The following is a 17,323-nucleotide window of genomic DNA, read 5'->3' on the forward strand; positions in this document are numbered from 1 at the left end:
GTTTATAAACTCGCCCGAAACAGGCTGATGAAGGAAATTAACATCGCAAAGAAAAGTTATGCGGAGAGGCTTAACAAACAGTTCTCCGCTAACGAGTCTGCATCGGTGTGGAATGGCCTGAAAGAAATAACAAATTATCGTTTACCATCCCTCCAAGCAGTGTACAACAATGGTATGGCTGATGAGTTAAATACATACTTTTGCCGATTTGAAAAGGACACCCCCAGTTCCCTGGTCTGCCCACCATTACCAGAAACTACCGTATCTCCGCCCTCTGCCCTACAGATCCACGAACTTGACGTTAGACGGCTCTTCAAGCAGCAGAAGATCAAGAAAGCTGCAGGACCTGACAGAGTGTCCCCCTCCACCCTGAAATTCTGCGCTGACCAGCTGGCTCCGGTCTTCACACTTCAACAGATCCCTGGAGCAGTGTGAAGTCCCATCCTGCTTCAAACAGTCTACTATCGTCCCAGTTCCAAAGAAACCAGCACCCTCGCGATTGAACAACTATAGACCTGTTGCTCTGACGTCTGTGGTCATGAAGTCCTTTGAACGCCTCGTGCTGAACCACCTAAAGAACATCACCGGACCTCTGCTAGATCCTCTTCAATTTGCCTACCGGGCAAACAGGTCTGTGGAGGATGCAGTCAACATCGGACTGCACCACATCATCGACCACCTTGACAACACAGGAACCTACGCAAGGATCCTGTTTGTGGACTCTGCGTTCAATACCATCATCCCAGAACTCCTCATCCCCAAACTTCTCCAGCATGGTGTGTCCTCCACGATCTGCCAGTGGACCCTCAGCTTCCTGACACAACAGGAACGACTGTCTCTACACGAACGACTGCACCTCAACGCACCCAGCTGTCAAATTCATAAAGTTCGTAGACGACACCACGGTCATCGGTCTCATCAAAGATGGCGCCGAGTCTGCTTACCGACAACAAGTGGAGCAGCTGGAGCTCTGGTGCAGCCGTCACAACGTGGAGCTGAACACGCTCAAGACAGTTGAGATGATCGTGGACTTCAGGAAACATCCATCAACACAGCTACCCCTCACACTATCCAACTGCCTTGTGTCAACCGTTGAGACCTTCAAGTTTCTGGGAATCACAGTCTCCCAGGACATGAAGTGGGAGGTCAACACCAACTCTATTCTGAAAAAGGCCCAACAGAGAATGTACTTCCTGAGGCTGCTAAAGAAGCATGGCCTGCCACAGGAGGTGCTGCAACATTTCTACACGGCTGTCATCGAATCCATCCTGTGTTCTTCCATCACCGTTTGGTTCGGGGCCGCCACAAAAATGGACAAAATCCGACTTCAACGGACAGTTAGGACGGCGGAAAAAATCATTGGCACCGCCCTACCCACTCTCGAGGACTTGCATACTGCAAGAATCCAAACTAGGGCGCGGAAAATCCTACTGGACCCTCCGCACCCTGCCCACCACCTTTTCCAGCTACTCCCCTCAGGCAGGCGCTACCGATCCATGCGCACCAAATCCAGCAGACATTTAAACAGCTTCTTCCCCCAACCCATTAACTCTTTGAACTCTTTGATCTCTTTCAACAGTAGCCAAAATGGAACTGTATAGTGCCACTTAGCAGTTTTTTTGACAACGATACTAGTGGCCATTGAGCTGGCTTGCCATTGAGATGTATATATATACATATACATATACATATACATATACACATATATATATATATATACATATACATACATATACATATATATACACATATACATATATATACATATATACACATACATATATACACACACATATATATATACATATATACACACACACACACACACACACATATATATATATATACACACACACACACACACACACATATATATACACACACACACACACACACACACACACACACACACATATACACACACACACACACACACACATATATATATATATATATATATATATATATATATATATATATATATATATATATATATATATATATCATCTATCTATATATCATATATCATCCTGGCTGCCCAAGAACAGGCCCTGAACACCAGAGCCATAGAGGCAAGGATATACCACACCAGACAAGACCCAAGGTGTAGGTTGTGCAAAGAGGCACCTGAGACAATCCAACACTATATATATATATATATATATATATATATATATATATATATATATATATATATATATATATATATATATATACATACACACACACACACACACACACATGGCAGAGACCCTTAAACAAGTCTAGAGCAAAGTACAGACTAACTGTGCGCATAGGTGGTGTTTTCTTTGAGAAAACGGCATTTGTGGCATTGTGACCGTGAGCACAGCCAATTTGCTTGCATGCCGAATTAAATCAGTTCACAACAAATGTTCGTTTTCATGATCCTTTCCTTTTCCTTTCGGCTTTTCCCCCCAGTGGTCGCCACAGCGAATCAATGTCCTCCATCTATCCCGGTTTTGTGCATCCTCTTCTCTCACACCAGCTACCTTCATGTCCTCTTTGACCACATCCATAAACCTGCTCTTCGGTCTTCCTCTCGGTCTCCTGCCTGGCAGTTCAAGACTCAGCATCCTTCTCTCGATATAGTCACTCTCTCTCCTCTGGACATGTCCAAACCATCTCAGTCTGGCCTCTCTGACTTTCTCTCCAAAGCCTGTAATATGAGTTGTCCCTCTAATGTACTCATTTAAGATCCTAATCAACCTGGTCACTCCCAAAGAAAACCTCAACATCTTCAGCTCTGCTACCTCCAGCTCTGCTTCCTGTCTTTTCTTCAGTGGCACTGTCTCCAGTCCAAACATCATGGCTGGTCTCACCACTGTTTTATACACTTTTCCTTTCATCCTAGCTGAAACCCTTCTATCACACATCACACCTGACATTTTTCTCCAACTGCTCCAGCCTGCCTGGACACGCTTCTTCACCTATTTTCCACACTCTCCATTGCTCTGGACAGTTGACCCCAAGTACTTAAAATCCTCCACCTTCTTTATCTCTTCCCCCTGTAGCATCACTCTTGCACTTGGATCCCTCTCATTCACACACATATATTCCGTCTTGCTGCGACTGATCTTCTTTCCTCTCCTCTCCAGGGCATATCTCCACATCTCTAGTTTCTCCGCCACCTGTTCCCTGTTCTCGCTACGGATCACAAGGTCATCTGCAAACATCATGGTCCAAGGAGATTCTTGTCTAACATCGTCTGTCAGCCTGTCCATCACCATAGCAAACAAGAAAGGGCTCAGAGCTGACCCCTGGTGGAGTCCCACCCCCACCTTGAATTCCTCAGTCATACCGACAGCACACCTCACAACTGTCTTACAGTCATGATACATGTCTTGCACCGCTCTGACATACTTTTCCGTCACTCCAGACTTCCTCATGCAATGCCACAGCTCTTCTCTGGGAACCCTGTCATACGCTTTCTGCAGATCTACAAAGAACCAATGCAATTCCTTCTGACCTTCTCTGTACTTCTCTATCAGCATTCTTAAAGCAAACACTGCATCTGTCGTACTCTTTTTTTGGCAAGAAGCTATACTGCTGCTCACAAATGTTCACTTCTGCTCTTAGTCTAGCTTCAACTACTCTTCAGTTTCATTGTATGGCTCATCAACTTTATTCCTCTGTAATGAGTACAACTCTGCACATCTCCTTTGTTCTTAAAAATGGTCATGAGTACACTCCGTCTCCATTCTTCAGGGATCTGTTCACCATCTAAGATCTTGTTGAATAACCCAGTCAGCGCCCTCCTCACTTCATCCTTGCTAATGCTTGCTCCGTCTTGGTCCACAACAGTCACGTCTTCTCTTTATTCCTTCTCATTTTCCTCATTCATCAATTCTTCAAAGTACTCTTTCCATCTTGCCAGCACACTACTGGCACCTGTTAATACATTGCCATCTCTATCCTTAATCATCCAAACCTGCTGCAGGTCCTTACCATCTTTGTCTCTCTGTCTCGCCAGCCTGTAAAGATCAGTCTCACCTTCCTTGCTGTCCAGCCGAGCATACAAGTCATCATAGGCCTAGTTTGGCCTTTGCCACCTTTACTTTAACCGTGCGCTGTATCTCCTTGCACTGCTGTCTACTCTCGTCCATCCTCAGTGTCCCACTTCTTCTTTGCTAACCTCTTTCTCTGTATACACTCCTGCACCTCCCCATTCCACCACCAAGTCTCCTTATCTACCTTTCTTCCACTTGATACACCAAGCACTTTCCGACCTGTGTCTCTGATTATGTTTGCTGTAGTTTGCCAGTCACCTGGAAGGACCTCTTGCCCACCCAGTGCTTGTCTTACTTCCTTCCTAAATGACATGCAACACTTCCTTTTTCAACTTCCACCATTTTGTCCTCACTTCAGCCTTTGGTTTCTTCATCTTCCTCACTGCCAGTGTCATCCTACACATCACCAACCTATGCTGTCTGGCTACACTCTCACCAACCACTACTTTGCAGTCACTGATTTCCTTGGTCGTTTTCATGATACATTACCTTAATGTCTTTCTCGGGCCAGTTCCGTAGTAGGGATGCAATGTGGCCACGGTCATGGACAGTGATGAATAGACCCCTGGGGTGTAGAATGAATAACATATCAAAACACATATCAAAACAATAATGAGAAGGTTTCTTCAGCCATCATGTGTACTTTTTGAAGGTGTCGGATGTTTCGCCTCCTATCTAAGAGGCTTTGTTAGCGAAATAAAGTCTGGTCGTATCGGCCCTATTTATATATCCCTAATGTCCAGACATGGCGGCGCCGGACACAGCTATGATAGGTCGCTACTCTCAGGTTGGGGGGAGCAGAGGACCACTCCCTGTGGCCCCACTGATTGTTCCTACATTCCTGACTAACGACTGGCCTGTTTGCCCCCCTCCCTCCGGTATCACCTCATCAGCATTACGAATGTTTTGTAACCTGTTTTGCCTAAGCAGGCTATTGTATGAACAATCCAAATATAACCTCACCCCACCAGACCGGTTTAATGAAGGATTTTTTTTGTTTTATGAGAATCACTTCTTTTACTCCCCTTTCAAACCCTCTATGTTCTTTTGCTAAGATTTTAACCTCATTGTCGTCAAATGACTGGTTGCTAGCTTTTAGGTGCAAATGTACTGGCGATTGAGGCCCACTCGTATTATCCCTGCGATGTGTAGCTGTCATGTCTGAACATTAGGGATATATAAATAGGGCCGATACGACCAGTAAGACTTTAGTTCGCTGACGAAGCCTCTTGGATAGGAGGCGAAATGTCCGACACCTTCAAAAAGTACAGATGACGGCTAAAGAAACCTTCTCATCGATGGACCACTCCTGTACGACTGAGAGCTTACACAGACGTATCAAAACAATAGTTTTAAAATTTCATCTGAATTTTTTTAGACAATGTTGTGTTCAGTAGTTTTGTCCTTTGCGATGCGCCGAGAAAATATCTTATAATTACTATATAATATGTTTCGGAAATAATACTTTAGAAACGTGTACAAAGCAGGAAGTTGGCAAAACTCACGGGGGACAAACGAGTCTCTCTTTCGGCAGGGAAATGTGGGTATGTAAAATTTGTTCCTGTTATTACATTTATTTTATGTATTAATAAATAAATAATAATAATAATAATAATAATAATAATAATAATAAATGGTGAGTATAGTTTTGCTTTTTTGATTGTTGCTGTGCCGATGACCATTTTGTGTTTGGGAGCCTCTTACTGAGCGAGTTGCTTGTTCTGTAACCACAAGGGGACAAAAGTCTTATTGTGCCGGCCCCAAGCCCGGATAAATACAGAGGGTTGTGTCAGAAAGGGCATCCGACGTAAAAGCTTGGCCAAAACAAACATGCGAATCAAACCTCTGAAGATGGAGGACACTGATTCGCTGTGGCAACCCCTTGAAGGGAAAAGCCGAAAGCATACCAAAGTCCTGCTGCCCCTTTTCGTTGAAACCATTCCCACAAGTTATTGAGCATGAACATCATATGGGGATCAACAATAAACAACAAAGTACTTTGAACACGCTTGTAAATGACTTGAAAGAAAAACATTGGTTTATGGGTAAAGATTTTATTGTTTTTGCCTTCGAGCCTTGACCTCCTAAAACAGGATTATATGGAACACTGAAGGCATTTTAGTCATGGACTTTATAGTTCAGGCTAGACCCATTTGATTGAGTTTACTTTGCACCCCTATGGCTACCAAAATATTCATTCAAATCACCCTCGTCCCTTCATATACCCCATTTTATCCTACCAGCTGGTCTCAATGTCCTCTGCTGCGAGACAATCCCAAGATAAAGAGATCATGTCTGCATGTGAGGTCCAGCTATATTGTGTTTTCTTGCCAAGAAACTCATCTGTTCGTGGTATGGGATATCTCAGTTATGCGGCATCAAGAGTAAAAATGTCACAATTAGTAATATTGCCTTTAAGGTCAATGCCAGAAAAAGCACACAGTAGGAAATGTCATATCCAACAAGTCAAAAAAATGTCATTGGACTTGAAGAAAACAACATGGCTATATGTGTGCAATAAAAATGATTTGACAGTTTCACGGTGAGGAAATATAAACTGCCAGTATATTTTCCCACCTACTGTCACTACTATTATATCAGTGAGAAGGCCAATCACAGCACACTATATGAGTTCCATTCAGTTTAAATTGCCTTGGTATAGGATGGATACTCCATATGCAGATTGCACATTGGTGCCTTTGATTATCAAATGTTCGGTTTGGCATCAGTTCAATGAGTGCATCCACAATTCCAACATTCATTTCATCTGGAATCAATTTGTCACAACCACTACATTTAATTAGTGATGGTATGTCTGAAAATCTGGACAAAGTCTGTTTCCTTTCCAAACAAAACAGTACCATTGGGATTAAATTCTTGACATTTATGTGGTAGATTACATTTAAAGGACAACCGACGTCACTTTTTTGTTTCCTAACTGACATCAGAAAAAAAGTGTCATGGCATCTAAAATACCCAAAACACGCAGTATGATATTTTTATTCAAATGAAAAACACCAATAAAAATGACTTAAAGTGTCCAAAATCTGCAAAAAAAATAGAGCTGCGAATTGGGCATTTTCAGAAAGTCCCGCCCCCAGTTCGTGACGTCACGCCAATAAGTCTTGTATTGCTGGAGAATCAAAACAATGGCTTCAGATTCGGAGAATATGCTTTCTTGTTACACATCCAGTTATGAATATGATTCAAATAGTTCTGAAGAGGAAAGCATACATGTTTGCAATCGATTAAAGAATTTATTCCGTGCCATTTTGAGATAACATTGGGGGGAAACCCAAAAAGAGGCAGAAAATGGCCACCGAGCTCCTGTGAGGAATTAATCAGCCACAGGCTGATAAATTCCTTACATGGAGCTTGAACGCCCTCTTCTGGCTCTTTCTGGTGCAACACAAGGTTTTTAGACCAAACAAGCATTGACGTGATGGAAGTACGGACTCGTCACCAACTCAAAAACAAGACTTCCGGAATTCAGCAAGAGTCTTAAAACGTAAAATATATGCGGTGGAATCTTTGTAAAATACGCTCAGTAGAAGTCATTTGAAGCCATTTTACAAATGATGGACTCAACTTGTCCGGAGCCGTCGGTTGTCCTTTAAAGCCATAGCCGAAACAAAACATCTGCACTGTGAGACCAAAGTGCTAGCCAGTTGCTCAATGTACCGGGCTCCCTGATGATAAAAATTCACATTTACAAACAATTAAATTTGATTCATTCCCTCTGGAAACTGAAAAACACATTTGAATTTAAATGTGTCACGTGAAGTAAAGACAAAATGTATTTGATTGTTTCTCAATGTTCTGGTTTTAAATTACAGGGTTGTGTCTTAACACGAGAGTTTTGGCTCACTTCAGTTGAAAGGACAAAAGCCATACATCACATATGGCAAATGGTGCATTCTGCATTTTACACTATTATCTTAAACTGTGCACGTATTGTAATAAAATTACAGGTACACAATTTCAAAATTACAGTACTGTACTTGCAATGTTGTTTATTTGTGGTAAACAGGAAGACAGTATTCTCTAACAGACGAGAACAATGATTTTGAGTCGTTGAAGTAAAAATGAAAATGAAAATTCAGTCCCACAATAAGATGGCTGCAAAACAATTGCAGGAGATGATTAAAGCAGACAAGCAGAGGCAGGACTCCCCTAAACCCGTTCGATGTTAACAAAAATGTTTCAGGTGACGTATCCAAACCTCCATTTCTCATTTTCAGTCTCTTTGTAATTTGATATGCTGTTGAACTCATAGACATTTGACCGTGACAAAGTAGAGCAACAGGGGAAGCTGTTTTAATAGCTTTTAAAAAGCCACAGAGAATGAGAATGTAACTCTTGGCATAAATATCAAGAACAGCAAAGCAGTGAAGTTGAATACATGACGTCAGGAGTCGGTTGCTTTTAAATTCATCATCACTATGTTAAATGCTGCTCTTCTCTTCAGGGTAATATTTCTTTGCTCTCAGAAAGCTCGATCGAATTAACAGGAATGCGTGTGTGCCATAAAAAAACATTCGCCCTACACTGATGTCACGAAATGTGTGAGAAAGAGGATGAGATTACAGTCATGCTGCATACGTTGTTGTGAAATGAGTCATTCTTGCCTGTCCACGCTTTATAAAGCGATCATCGCAAGGAATTAGAAAGAACTTTGAGAGTTTCGGGTGAAAGGCCAGTTCTGTTTCTTGCCATTAAGACACGTAAAAGCCTTAAATAGTGCAAACCACCATTCTGTATCTTTGAAGATAGAAAGTTGAGGGAAAACAACACAAAATAATTTGTTCACTTCAAACAGTCACTTTGCACGAAGCTGTTTCATCTTTGTTTTTGTTTGCATTTCATATTTAAGGTGAACGTTTTACCATAGCAATAGTTTGTCACGAAAGTGCACACTTAACTACAACTGTGTTCATAACAAAACTTAAAAAGCATTCTTTTGTTCTGAGTGTGATTTTCAGAAAGAAAATCAATCACGGTAACTGAAAAGAAGTTCCAGTACTGCTCTTGCATTCATTGTGTAGATCGGGGATGCCCTAGTCCGGTTCTTGAGAATCCCTTTGCAGCCTGTTTTAAATGTCTTCCTCTTGCACCAAACCTTACTGAAGTGTGCAGGATCGTGAGCAGGCTTTTTTCTGCACGGTATAGCTTGCTGATCATTTGTTCATTTGAATCAGATTTTGTGGAAGAGAAAGATGTCTTAAAGCAGGCTGAATGGTGGTCCTATTGGACATGGGCAACCCTGGTGTAGACAGGAGAAAAATTACATCTCTCAAGCTTTTCTGCTCTATTATTACACACATGAACCGAATTACAAGATCATCTACCACATCTGTGTAAACTAGTCTGGAAAAAAATATGCATGAATGTGGGGACAGATTGCAGTCAATGTATTAGTTGATGGACAAAACGTATGTGTCGTACTGCTGTTGACATGAAATAGCAGTGCTGCGTAGCTGTCACCTCATTTTCTCGGTGAAAGGAAGGCCACATAACAATGAACTACCATGTCTGGTTTTCCTTTAAAAGGTTGGCGAGAACATATAGCCTAAAAAAACAACCCAATGACATGAAACAGCACTGCCACTGACCTGCAGGCTATCGCAAAACCGATGGCAGAGACTGTGGAAAACACGGTTCACACTGTGACCCCAAAAACATTGAGCCCCATCGAGAAGATGGCCTCCAGTCTTTGACTCGTGTCCAGACTAAACACAACCAGTCACCATTCTTGAGCTTCAATGCCTTACCTTCATCTTCAGTGTGCGAGACAATCTCCCTGAGGTTGGCTGACATCATTAAGAGTTTGGTTGGAACAACAGTGTTGGAGGTCAAGATCACACACTTGGAAATGTTGGTCTTCTTTGAACCACAACAAAGGTTTGATCTTGTAAACATGTTTCATAAACTTATTATTTTCAAACAAATGATGCTGGGTGGCAATTTGGCAACCCAAACTTCTCCTTCCAAAATTAAATAAATCTACCAAATATCCCATAAGTGAAGTGGGAGTTCGAAAGCACGCTCTGTTGGTTACAAAACAAACACACTAAAGCATAATGGTGGCAAGAGCACACGACGTTTCTTCAGGTGAAATGAACTGCGGTTTAGTCAAGGTGGAGGGAATTGTGAACAGATCCAAATACTACACACACAAAAAAATTGGCTTCAAAACCTAGGTCTGTGTTCCAAAACTAAGAGGAATTTCGCATTTCAGCACGACAGTGACCCAACACATATATCCAAATAACACATTCAGTGCACTGAAGGAGAAAGCTCTGCCAAAGACCATCTCTGAATCAGCTTTAAACTCTGTGGGGACAAGCTGTGCGCAAAGGCTTGCCCTCATAATTTGACACATTTGGAAACAAAAAATGAATTAATATACAATATAATGTGTGCGATTTTGACTGGCAGTTTAGGGTGTACCCCATGTCCTCCCCGAAAACAGGTGGGATAGGCTCCAACTCGCCACGACTCGTGAGGATAAGAGGATGAGAAACTTACATGATTCGGGATTTGTCTCTAGACTGATATCGGTCTGAAAAAAAGTTTGAGTCATGAATCATCTGGTGCAATCAAAAGCCCCCAAAAGATGGTAAATTAACATGACTATTACATTAACTTCAACCTGCCAACTGCCATTGACATAGTACAGTATACTGTAGATTAACAGCAGTGGTCAGTTTGTTATTACTGATGCAAGGTCTATCCACCTGTCACCGATTGACTGCCCTCGCACTGGCACAGTGACAACTGATGGAAACTTTTATACAGTTCTGGAATAAACACAGATGGCAAAAATATTTTGGACATCATCCTAACCGTCAAAACAAAAAGCAGACAACTTTTTTGCAAATGTTTTGTGAAATATGTCTGTATGTATGTATGTATGTATGGCGATGGAAATTTCTGCAGCATTTCAGTTGCCCAAACTTTTCCGGGTGTCCACGCCTACTTCCTGAAGATAGGCTCCAGCATGCCCTGCGAGCCTTCTGAGGATTGGCGAATTGGAAAATGGATGGAAAATAGAAGGATTTGAGTAGCCTGAGGTCTTTCATAATGAAAGGTTGTTTGTCATGAGCTCACCAATTCTGCGGCACTCAGCACCAGCATCCAACATCCAGAAATGGAACCCCAAGTTTTTTTTTTTTTATGCTGGTCCTAAAATAGCACCGAAGAACTGTAATTTAGCAAAGATGGAAACATGGTTAAAATAAAGATGACTGACTGGATCGGCCTAAAATTAATGACAGAGTGATGGTGATAGAGTGACGGCCAGCCGCTGGCTGATGAAGAATGACGGACTGGCAACATCCTGTGATGAGCCCAGCACTGTATGCTAACATATAATGCATTGACCTTTGCAAGACTGTGATGCTTTCTGATCTGCAATGAGGCAGGCCTCATATTCAAAATATGTTTGGAGTACCGCACCAAAATTAACACATGAGATTTGTCTGCCAGACCAGCTGTTGGAATTAATATTATAGTTGGAAGGTTAAAATGGGGGCCACAGGAAAAACAGCATTTCATTTCCAGTCACACATTGCACAGGTTTTGTATGAACACATACAAGTGACCGCAATTAAGATTCTTGGAATGCAGTAAGAACCCACATTTTATTTTGCGCCATAACATGTAACTAATTATTTTGACTGATTCTTTAGACTGCTTGCTTCACTGAAATTTTATGATTCCAGTTGTTAAGTCGCAAACATATAAACTCACCAATGTGAGGTTTATTGGCCAGTGACTGCCTGTGAATTAGCTGTTGAACTTTTAATTGCTTCTTTTTGTTTTGTTGAAAATCCCACCATTACTTCCCTCCCCCCAGAGGTTTTACATCATTTATTTTTATCTTATTCATGTTAGTTTGTGAAATTCAGTTTGTGCAAAGTTGGACAGGATTGAGAATATGCTCATAAGAGCATTAGCAAGTGACTGGAAACGTTGACTATTTATTTTAGCTTCATACAGTGGAAAAGCCAACATTTCCCCAGTCATGCCTTCATTGGTAGTATTTATTAGGTAACAAGCACCTTCTAAAAATACAAGGTACTTCATGTTTGGAGTGAATATTACTTTATTGATATTACTTCATTCACTTCATTGAACCTCATTTTCAACGACAAGTAGCAGTCTCATTTATGTCTGATCTTTTGCACACCCGGTCCACTTGTGGTGTTAATTTTTATGGTAAAGTTGACCAACTGCAATTAAACTCAAAAGAACAAGGAAAACAGTCTGCCCACTCAGCTAACAATACAACTGGACAACACAAAGGCTCAATCAATGAGCCTGCAGACTTGAATTTTGCTGGTGACAAACTTCATCCTTTTGCAGATAAACTCGGTTGTTTGTTAGTTTTTGCTTTTTAGTATGTTTTAATGACTGCTTCGACTCTCACTCAGCATTCGTGACTTATGCTGACCTAACTGAGCCATTACATGTGTAACTCTGGCGTACTCGTTTCTGACTTCAGTGCATATGTTTGCTTTGAACTTGTGTTTTGTTGTAAAGTGCTGCTTAAAATCATCAACACTGATCGGAGCTTAGACTTCACCTGAGAATTTTTTTGCACAAAACTCCAGTGAATGTATATGCAAACCAAAATGTAAAACAGCCATCTCTTTTAATGACGTCTGCCCGAATTCCATTGCAACATGAAGTCGAGAACAGACAGAGCACACAATTAAACAGATGTCATGATTGGATGGAGTATGATAGAAGACCAAAAGCTGCAAAGAGGAGATGCAACAAAGTACTTGAACAACGAGCATTCAGTGTTTGAAATAGCGTCTGCCCGGTGGCCCGGGTCGTACAACTTTGACGTCGGGCGTACAACTTTCAAAATGTCTCGGCCCGGGTGGCCAACAACTTCAAGAAAAAAAAAGTGATTTTTTTCAAATTAAATGTTTGTTTTATTCAATAAAGCAAAAGCTACACGCAAACCACTACAAGCCACGTGCAATCCTCTTTCTAAGCGGCTTTCAAAACTATCAAGTACACCTTTCAGTCATATGATAATAATAAACTGAAAAGTGAACTTGAGAGTTTTAAAAGCCGCTTCGAAAGAGGAGTCCACGTGGCTTTGGGCAGACAACGCAACACAAACATTGCATTGTGCACCATGACGGCAAACGACAACAAAAGCTTCTGCAATGGATATTTACCATAAATTAAGCAAGGGAGCATTTTTGGTAGGTACTTCCTTAATTAAAAAAATACTTAATACTTTGCAACAATGTTTCTTTGTGATTAGTCGTCTGATTGTGTTTCAAGTTGTGAAAAATGGGGCAGGCAACTTTTCAGAGTTGTCTGCCTGGGTGTCCGCTAACTTTTTGTCATGAATTTCAGACACTGGCATTCATTAATGGTTTTCCATGGAAAACATCTATGAAGGATATGCTGAAGAAAGTTAACTGTTATGTAAAACAAAATGTTTCCATGTAATGTGAGAGGAAGTCGTTTTTCGCCGACCCACCACTTACCTTGGAAATAGATCAGCGAAACGAGACTATCGTCTGCATGCAAAGACCTTTGCAATAAATGACTTAAACTCCTGACAGTTAACTCGTTGGCACATTGAGGATACAGTGTGCCACTAAGCACTGAAACGAATGACCCAACAGTGAAGAGCTCCGGTCGTGGAGGGAGTCCCTGGCACAGCCAATTCATAATGCCACAACAATTATGTGGTTCCTGATTCTATTACATTTCCTCAACACGATCATTTCTTCACACAAAAGCATCATTTTTGCAGAATTTGAGACAGAAGAAGCAATTTGACTGAGTACTTTGTAACTTCTTCCCAACCAAAACTGTCCTTTTAATCACTTTAACATGAAATGTGACCGTGAGGAATTTTCTTTCCGGACAGCTTTCTTTTCCTTTTACACCTTCCTCCGAGTGTTCTACTCTCCAAAAACAATGCAACACTTCTTCTCTTCTACCTCCCACCATTCTTGGTGTGCACATCAGTTCACAACACACTGCTTGAATCCTTGAATGCTTTTTCAGTGCCACTTAAAGCCCAAAACTAAATCCATCGCTATACCGAGCTGTAAACCGTTCTGACTTCACAGCGGTGATGTTGTGAGTTTGAATACCGCTCTGGCCTTCCTGTGTGTAGTTAGCATGTTATTCCCGAGCCGGTGTGGGTTTTCCCCAGGTCCTCCGCTTTCCTCCTACATTTTTTTTTTTGTTCTTTTGGCTTCAAGATGGCGCCGCGAGAGTGGCTGCCTTTCCAACAGTTCCTGTGTTTTGTTTTTCTACTTCTGTCATTCCTGTCATCTTCCTTTCATAAATTTGCTGTGGTGGAATGTACATTTCTCCACTGTAAAACTAATACAGGTAAATCCGATCCAAAAACATGCACAGCAGGCTGATTGAACACTCAGAATTGTCCCTCTGTGCGAGTGTGAGAGTGAATGGTTGTTTGTCTCTGTGTGCCCTGTGATTGGCTCGTAACGAATTTAAGGTATCCCCCCCACCTCGTGCCCAAAGTCGGCTGGGATAGGCGCCAGCACTCCCGTAAGGATAAAGCGGTGGGGAATATGAATGAATGCATGACTGAATACATGAATGAATGCATGAATGAAGAGTTTACTCGGTTTATCAGTCTTTCAGCACATATACAAGAACAATTTGGCAAAAGTGTAAAAAAATCCCTCTATCCTGAAGACAAGGGAAAAAAACCTGATGTATGAAGCCGTGGAATTTCAAAATAGGACATAACCATTGATGGCCCTGTGAAATAGAAAACTTTAGGAGTCCAGACAAGGGGTGTAAATTCCCAGTTTATATTCTCAGCCAGTCTGACACAACTGAGGCAGGACATAGGAGTAAAATGATCATTCCAGGACAGGAAGGCACTGCGAAAGAAATCATAGCCACCGATGAACGCAAATGGTTATTAAATGAATTTCAGACTGATGAAGCCAGATTTTTCTTTAAGTTGTTTTTTTTCTTTTTTTGTAACCACCAATGAAAAAGTATTTGCCAATGACTTCAAGAATTCAAAACAGTCAATGAAATCATTACTCTCCAAAATATCCGCATCTGTACTGTTTGTATTTACAAAGGATGCATTGTGTTGACAGCTATGCTTGAATGAACCACATAATACGGGACCAATGAGGTGATGGAAGGGGGGCATGAAAAGACAGGACTCAACACGAAATGGATACCTCGAATTATCTGCTGCTATTTCATTCTTTCTTGGTGTGATGGAGATATGTTCCTTGGAAGTATAACAAGTATCAACATGATGCCATACATAAATACAGAATTCAATGATTTGAAAACTAAATCCAGAGATTTCATGATTGTAGAATGGAGTGGATATTGGAAAAACAGCAACACTTAACGTTTTATCTGTTTGAACATTTTGCTTTCATATTGTATTAAAGTGAAAAGGGACTTGCTCATGCTTTTTTTTTTTTTTTTTATTGTTGCCTTACCAAACATCAGAACTTATTTGGAATTATTTTTGTAATTTGCAACAGACAGAAAATTAAAGTTAGGGAAAAGGCAGAATTAACTTTCACCCTCAAGATTGCAATGCTTTTTTTTCCCAAAGTCTCGTGGTTGCCTAACGTCTTAAGAGGAAAAGCATGAAAATGGATGGAACACCACTAAAACATCCAAAACCAATACTGCGAGAATAAGCAGTTCTGGTAATGGATGGGTTGATGGTATGAGATTTCATGTACCATGTTAATGGACTCATAAAAGATTGAAAGACCAAATTTAGGTCGAACAAAAGTATTAATTTTGAGACTGTAAAGACAGTAGGTAAGTAATTACATGAGGCCTTAACGAACTTAAAACAGATCACATTATAACATTAAATGAAATCAGTCTGATTGTTACCTTCCTTTCACTCTGTATATGCACTTAAAACCCACACAAAGGATCATTTTCTTTCCAGCTCCTAACAATCCACGGAATGACATTTACTTCACAATCTTCAGCTGCTATCAGACTTCCAACAATGATCCAAGCGATGACAATGCAGCTCTATTTCAGAAGACCAAGTGGCACACATCATTAAAATGGGAAGCCCCTAGCACAGCCTGTCTAACATGTACTTGAGAGAGGGTTCACAGTTTATTCAGCATTCTTTAGAATGATGAATAAAATTCACAAAACACATACTGACATAGGGCGGCCCGGTAGTCGAGTGGTTAGCACACCGGCTTCACAGTGCAGAGGTCGCCGGTTCGCATCCCGGTCCGGCCTCCCTGTGTGGAGTTTGCATGTTCTCCCCGGACCCGCGTGGGTTTTCTCCGGGTCCTCCGGTTTCCTCCCACACTCCAAAAACATGCATGGCAGGCAGATTGACCACTCCAAATTGTCCCTAGGTGTGAGAGTGACTGTTGTATGTCTTTGTGTGCCCTGCGATTGGCTGGCAACCAATTCAGGGTGAAGACAGCTGAGATAGGCTCCAGTAACTCCCGCGACCCTAATGAGGAATAAGCGGTACGGAAAATGAGATGAGACATACTGACATGAGATTAACATCATTTTTCTGACAAGAAAACAATCATGAATCAGCAGTGAAGATGGTCAGCTGTGAACCTACTGTATCGGCACAACATGCCTTTTCAGAGATCGAAAAATGTGATAGAGAAAGATTAGTGTGCTCCACTAAACACCATGGAAGGATGCCCATTAATCTTCTGATATGTGAATGTGGCTTTGTCCCTTGACCCTGTGCTCCATCAAAAGATGAGGGAAACCACTGTTTTCACACTTAGTAGCGCTTGAGCTTTGGCCTCTGGATAGAGCTGATGTAGAAGTGTTTAAGGTCCATGAAGCAGATTAACTAGTAAAGTCAAGCATGACAAGAAAAGGCTGCAGTTTCTGCACAGAAAGCCTTTATTCCAGAGTTCCAGGGGTATTCCACTTTCCCACGTATGTTTGTTGGGGTGAAATTACAACAGATTTGCGGCGAGCGGACTGCATTGACTACACGTGGAAATGCATTACCAGAAACTTTTAAAACTCTGTACATCAACTGATTTTCTGGGTGAATTTTTTGACAGTGGCCGCATCCTAAGAATTTACAATGGCGATTTCATCAGTCAACATTCCATCTCAGTGAATTTACATCTCACTTTGATGAAAAGGACATAATGTGATACATGTGCAAGCTGGACACACTGGATATTAGCAATACCAGTCATGGAGAACGAGTGCAATTTGCATCTATCGCAACAGCAGATGTAGAGAACTACAATGGTGAGTCGTTGCAATCACACTTTGAA

At 41.4% G+C, this 17,323-nt stretch overlaps 1 protein-coding gene across 2 annotated transcripts in view; it reads right to left on the reverse strand.

Annotated features, from left to right (window-relative positions):
* me1 (malic enzyme 1, NADP(+)-dependent, cytosolic) overlaps nucleotides 1-17,323 on the reverse strand; it is a 79,272-nt gene that overhangs the window by 28,348 nt on the left and 33,601 nt on the right. For both annotated transcript variants that reach the window (XM_088999282.1, XM_088999281.1), the window contains one exon: nucleotides 4,518-4,593. In XM_088999282.1, coding sequence (XP_088855408.1) covers nucleotides 4,518-4,593 — 76 coding nt within the window. The remainder of the gene's footprint in view (nucleotides 1-4,517; nucleotides 4,594-17,323) is intronic.

This window comes from Hippocampus bargibanti, linkage group LG06 (genome assembly GCF_051943395.1).
Source record: "Hippocampus bargibanti isolate YZ-2025 linkage group LG06, ASM5194339v1, whole genome shotgun sequence".
Classification (NCBI taxonomy): Eukaryota; Metazoa; Chordata; class Actinopteri; order Syngnathiformes; family Syngnathidae; genus Hippocampus; species Hippocampus bargibanti.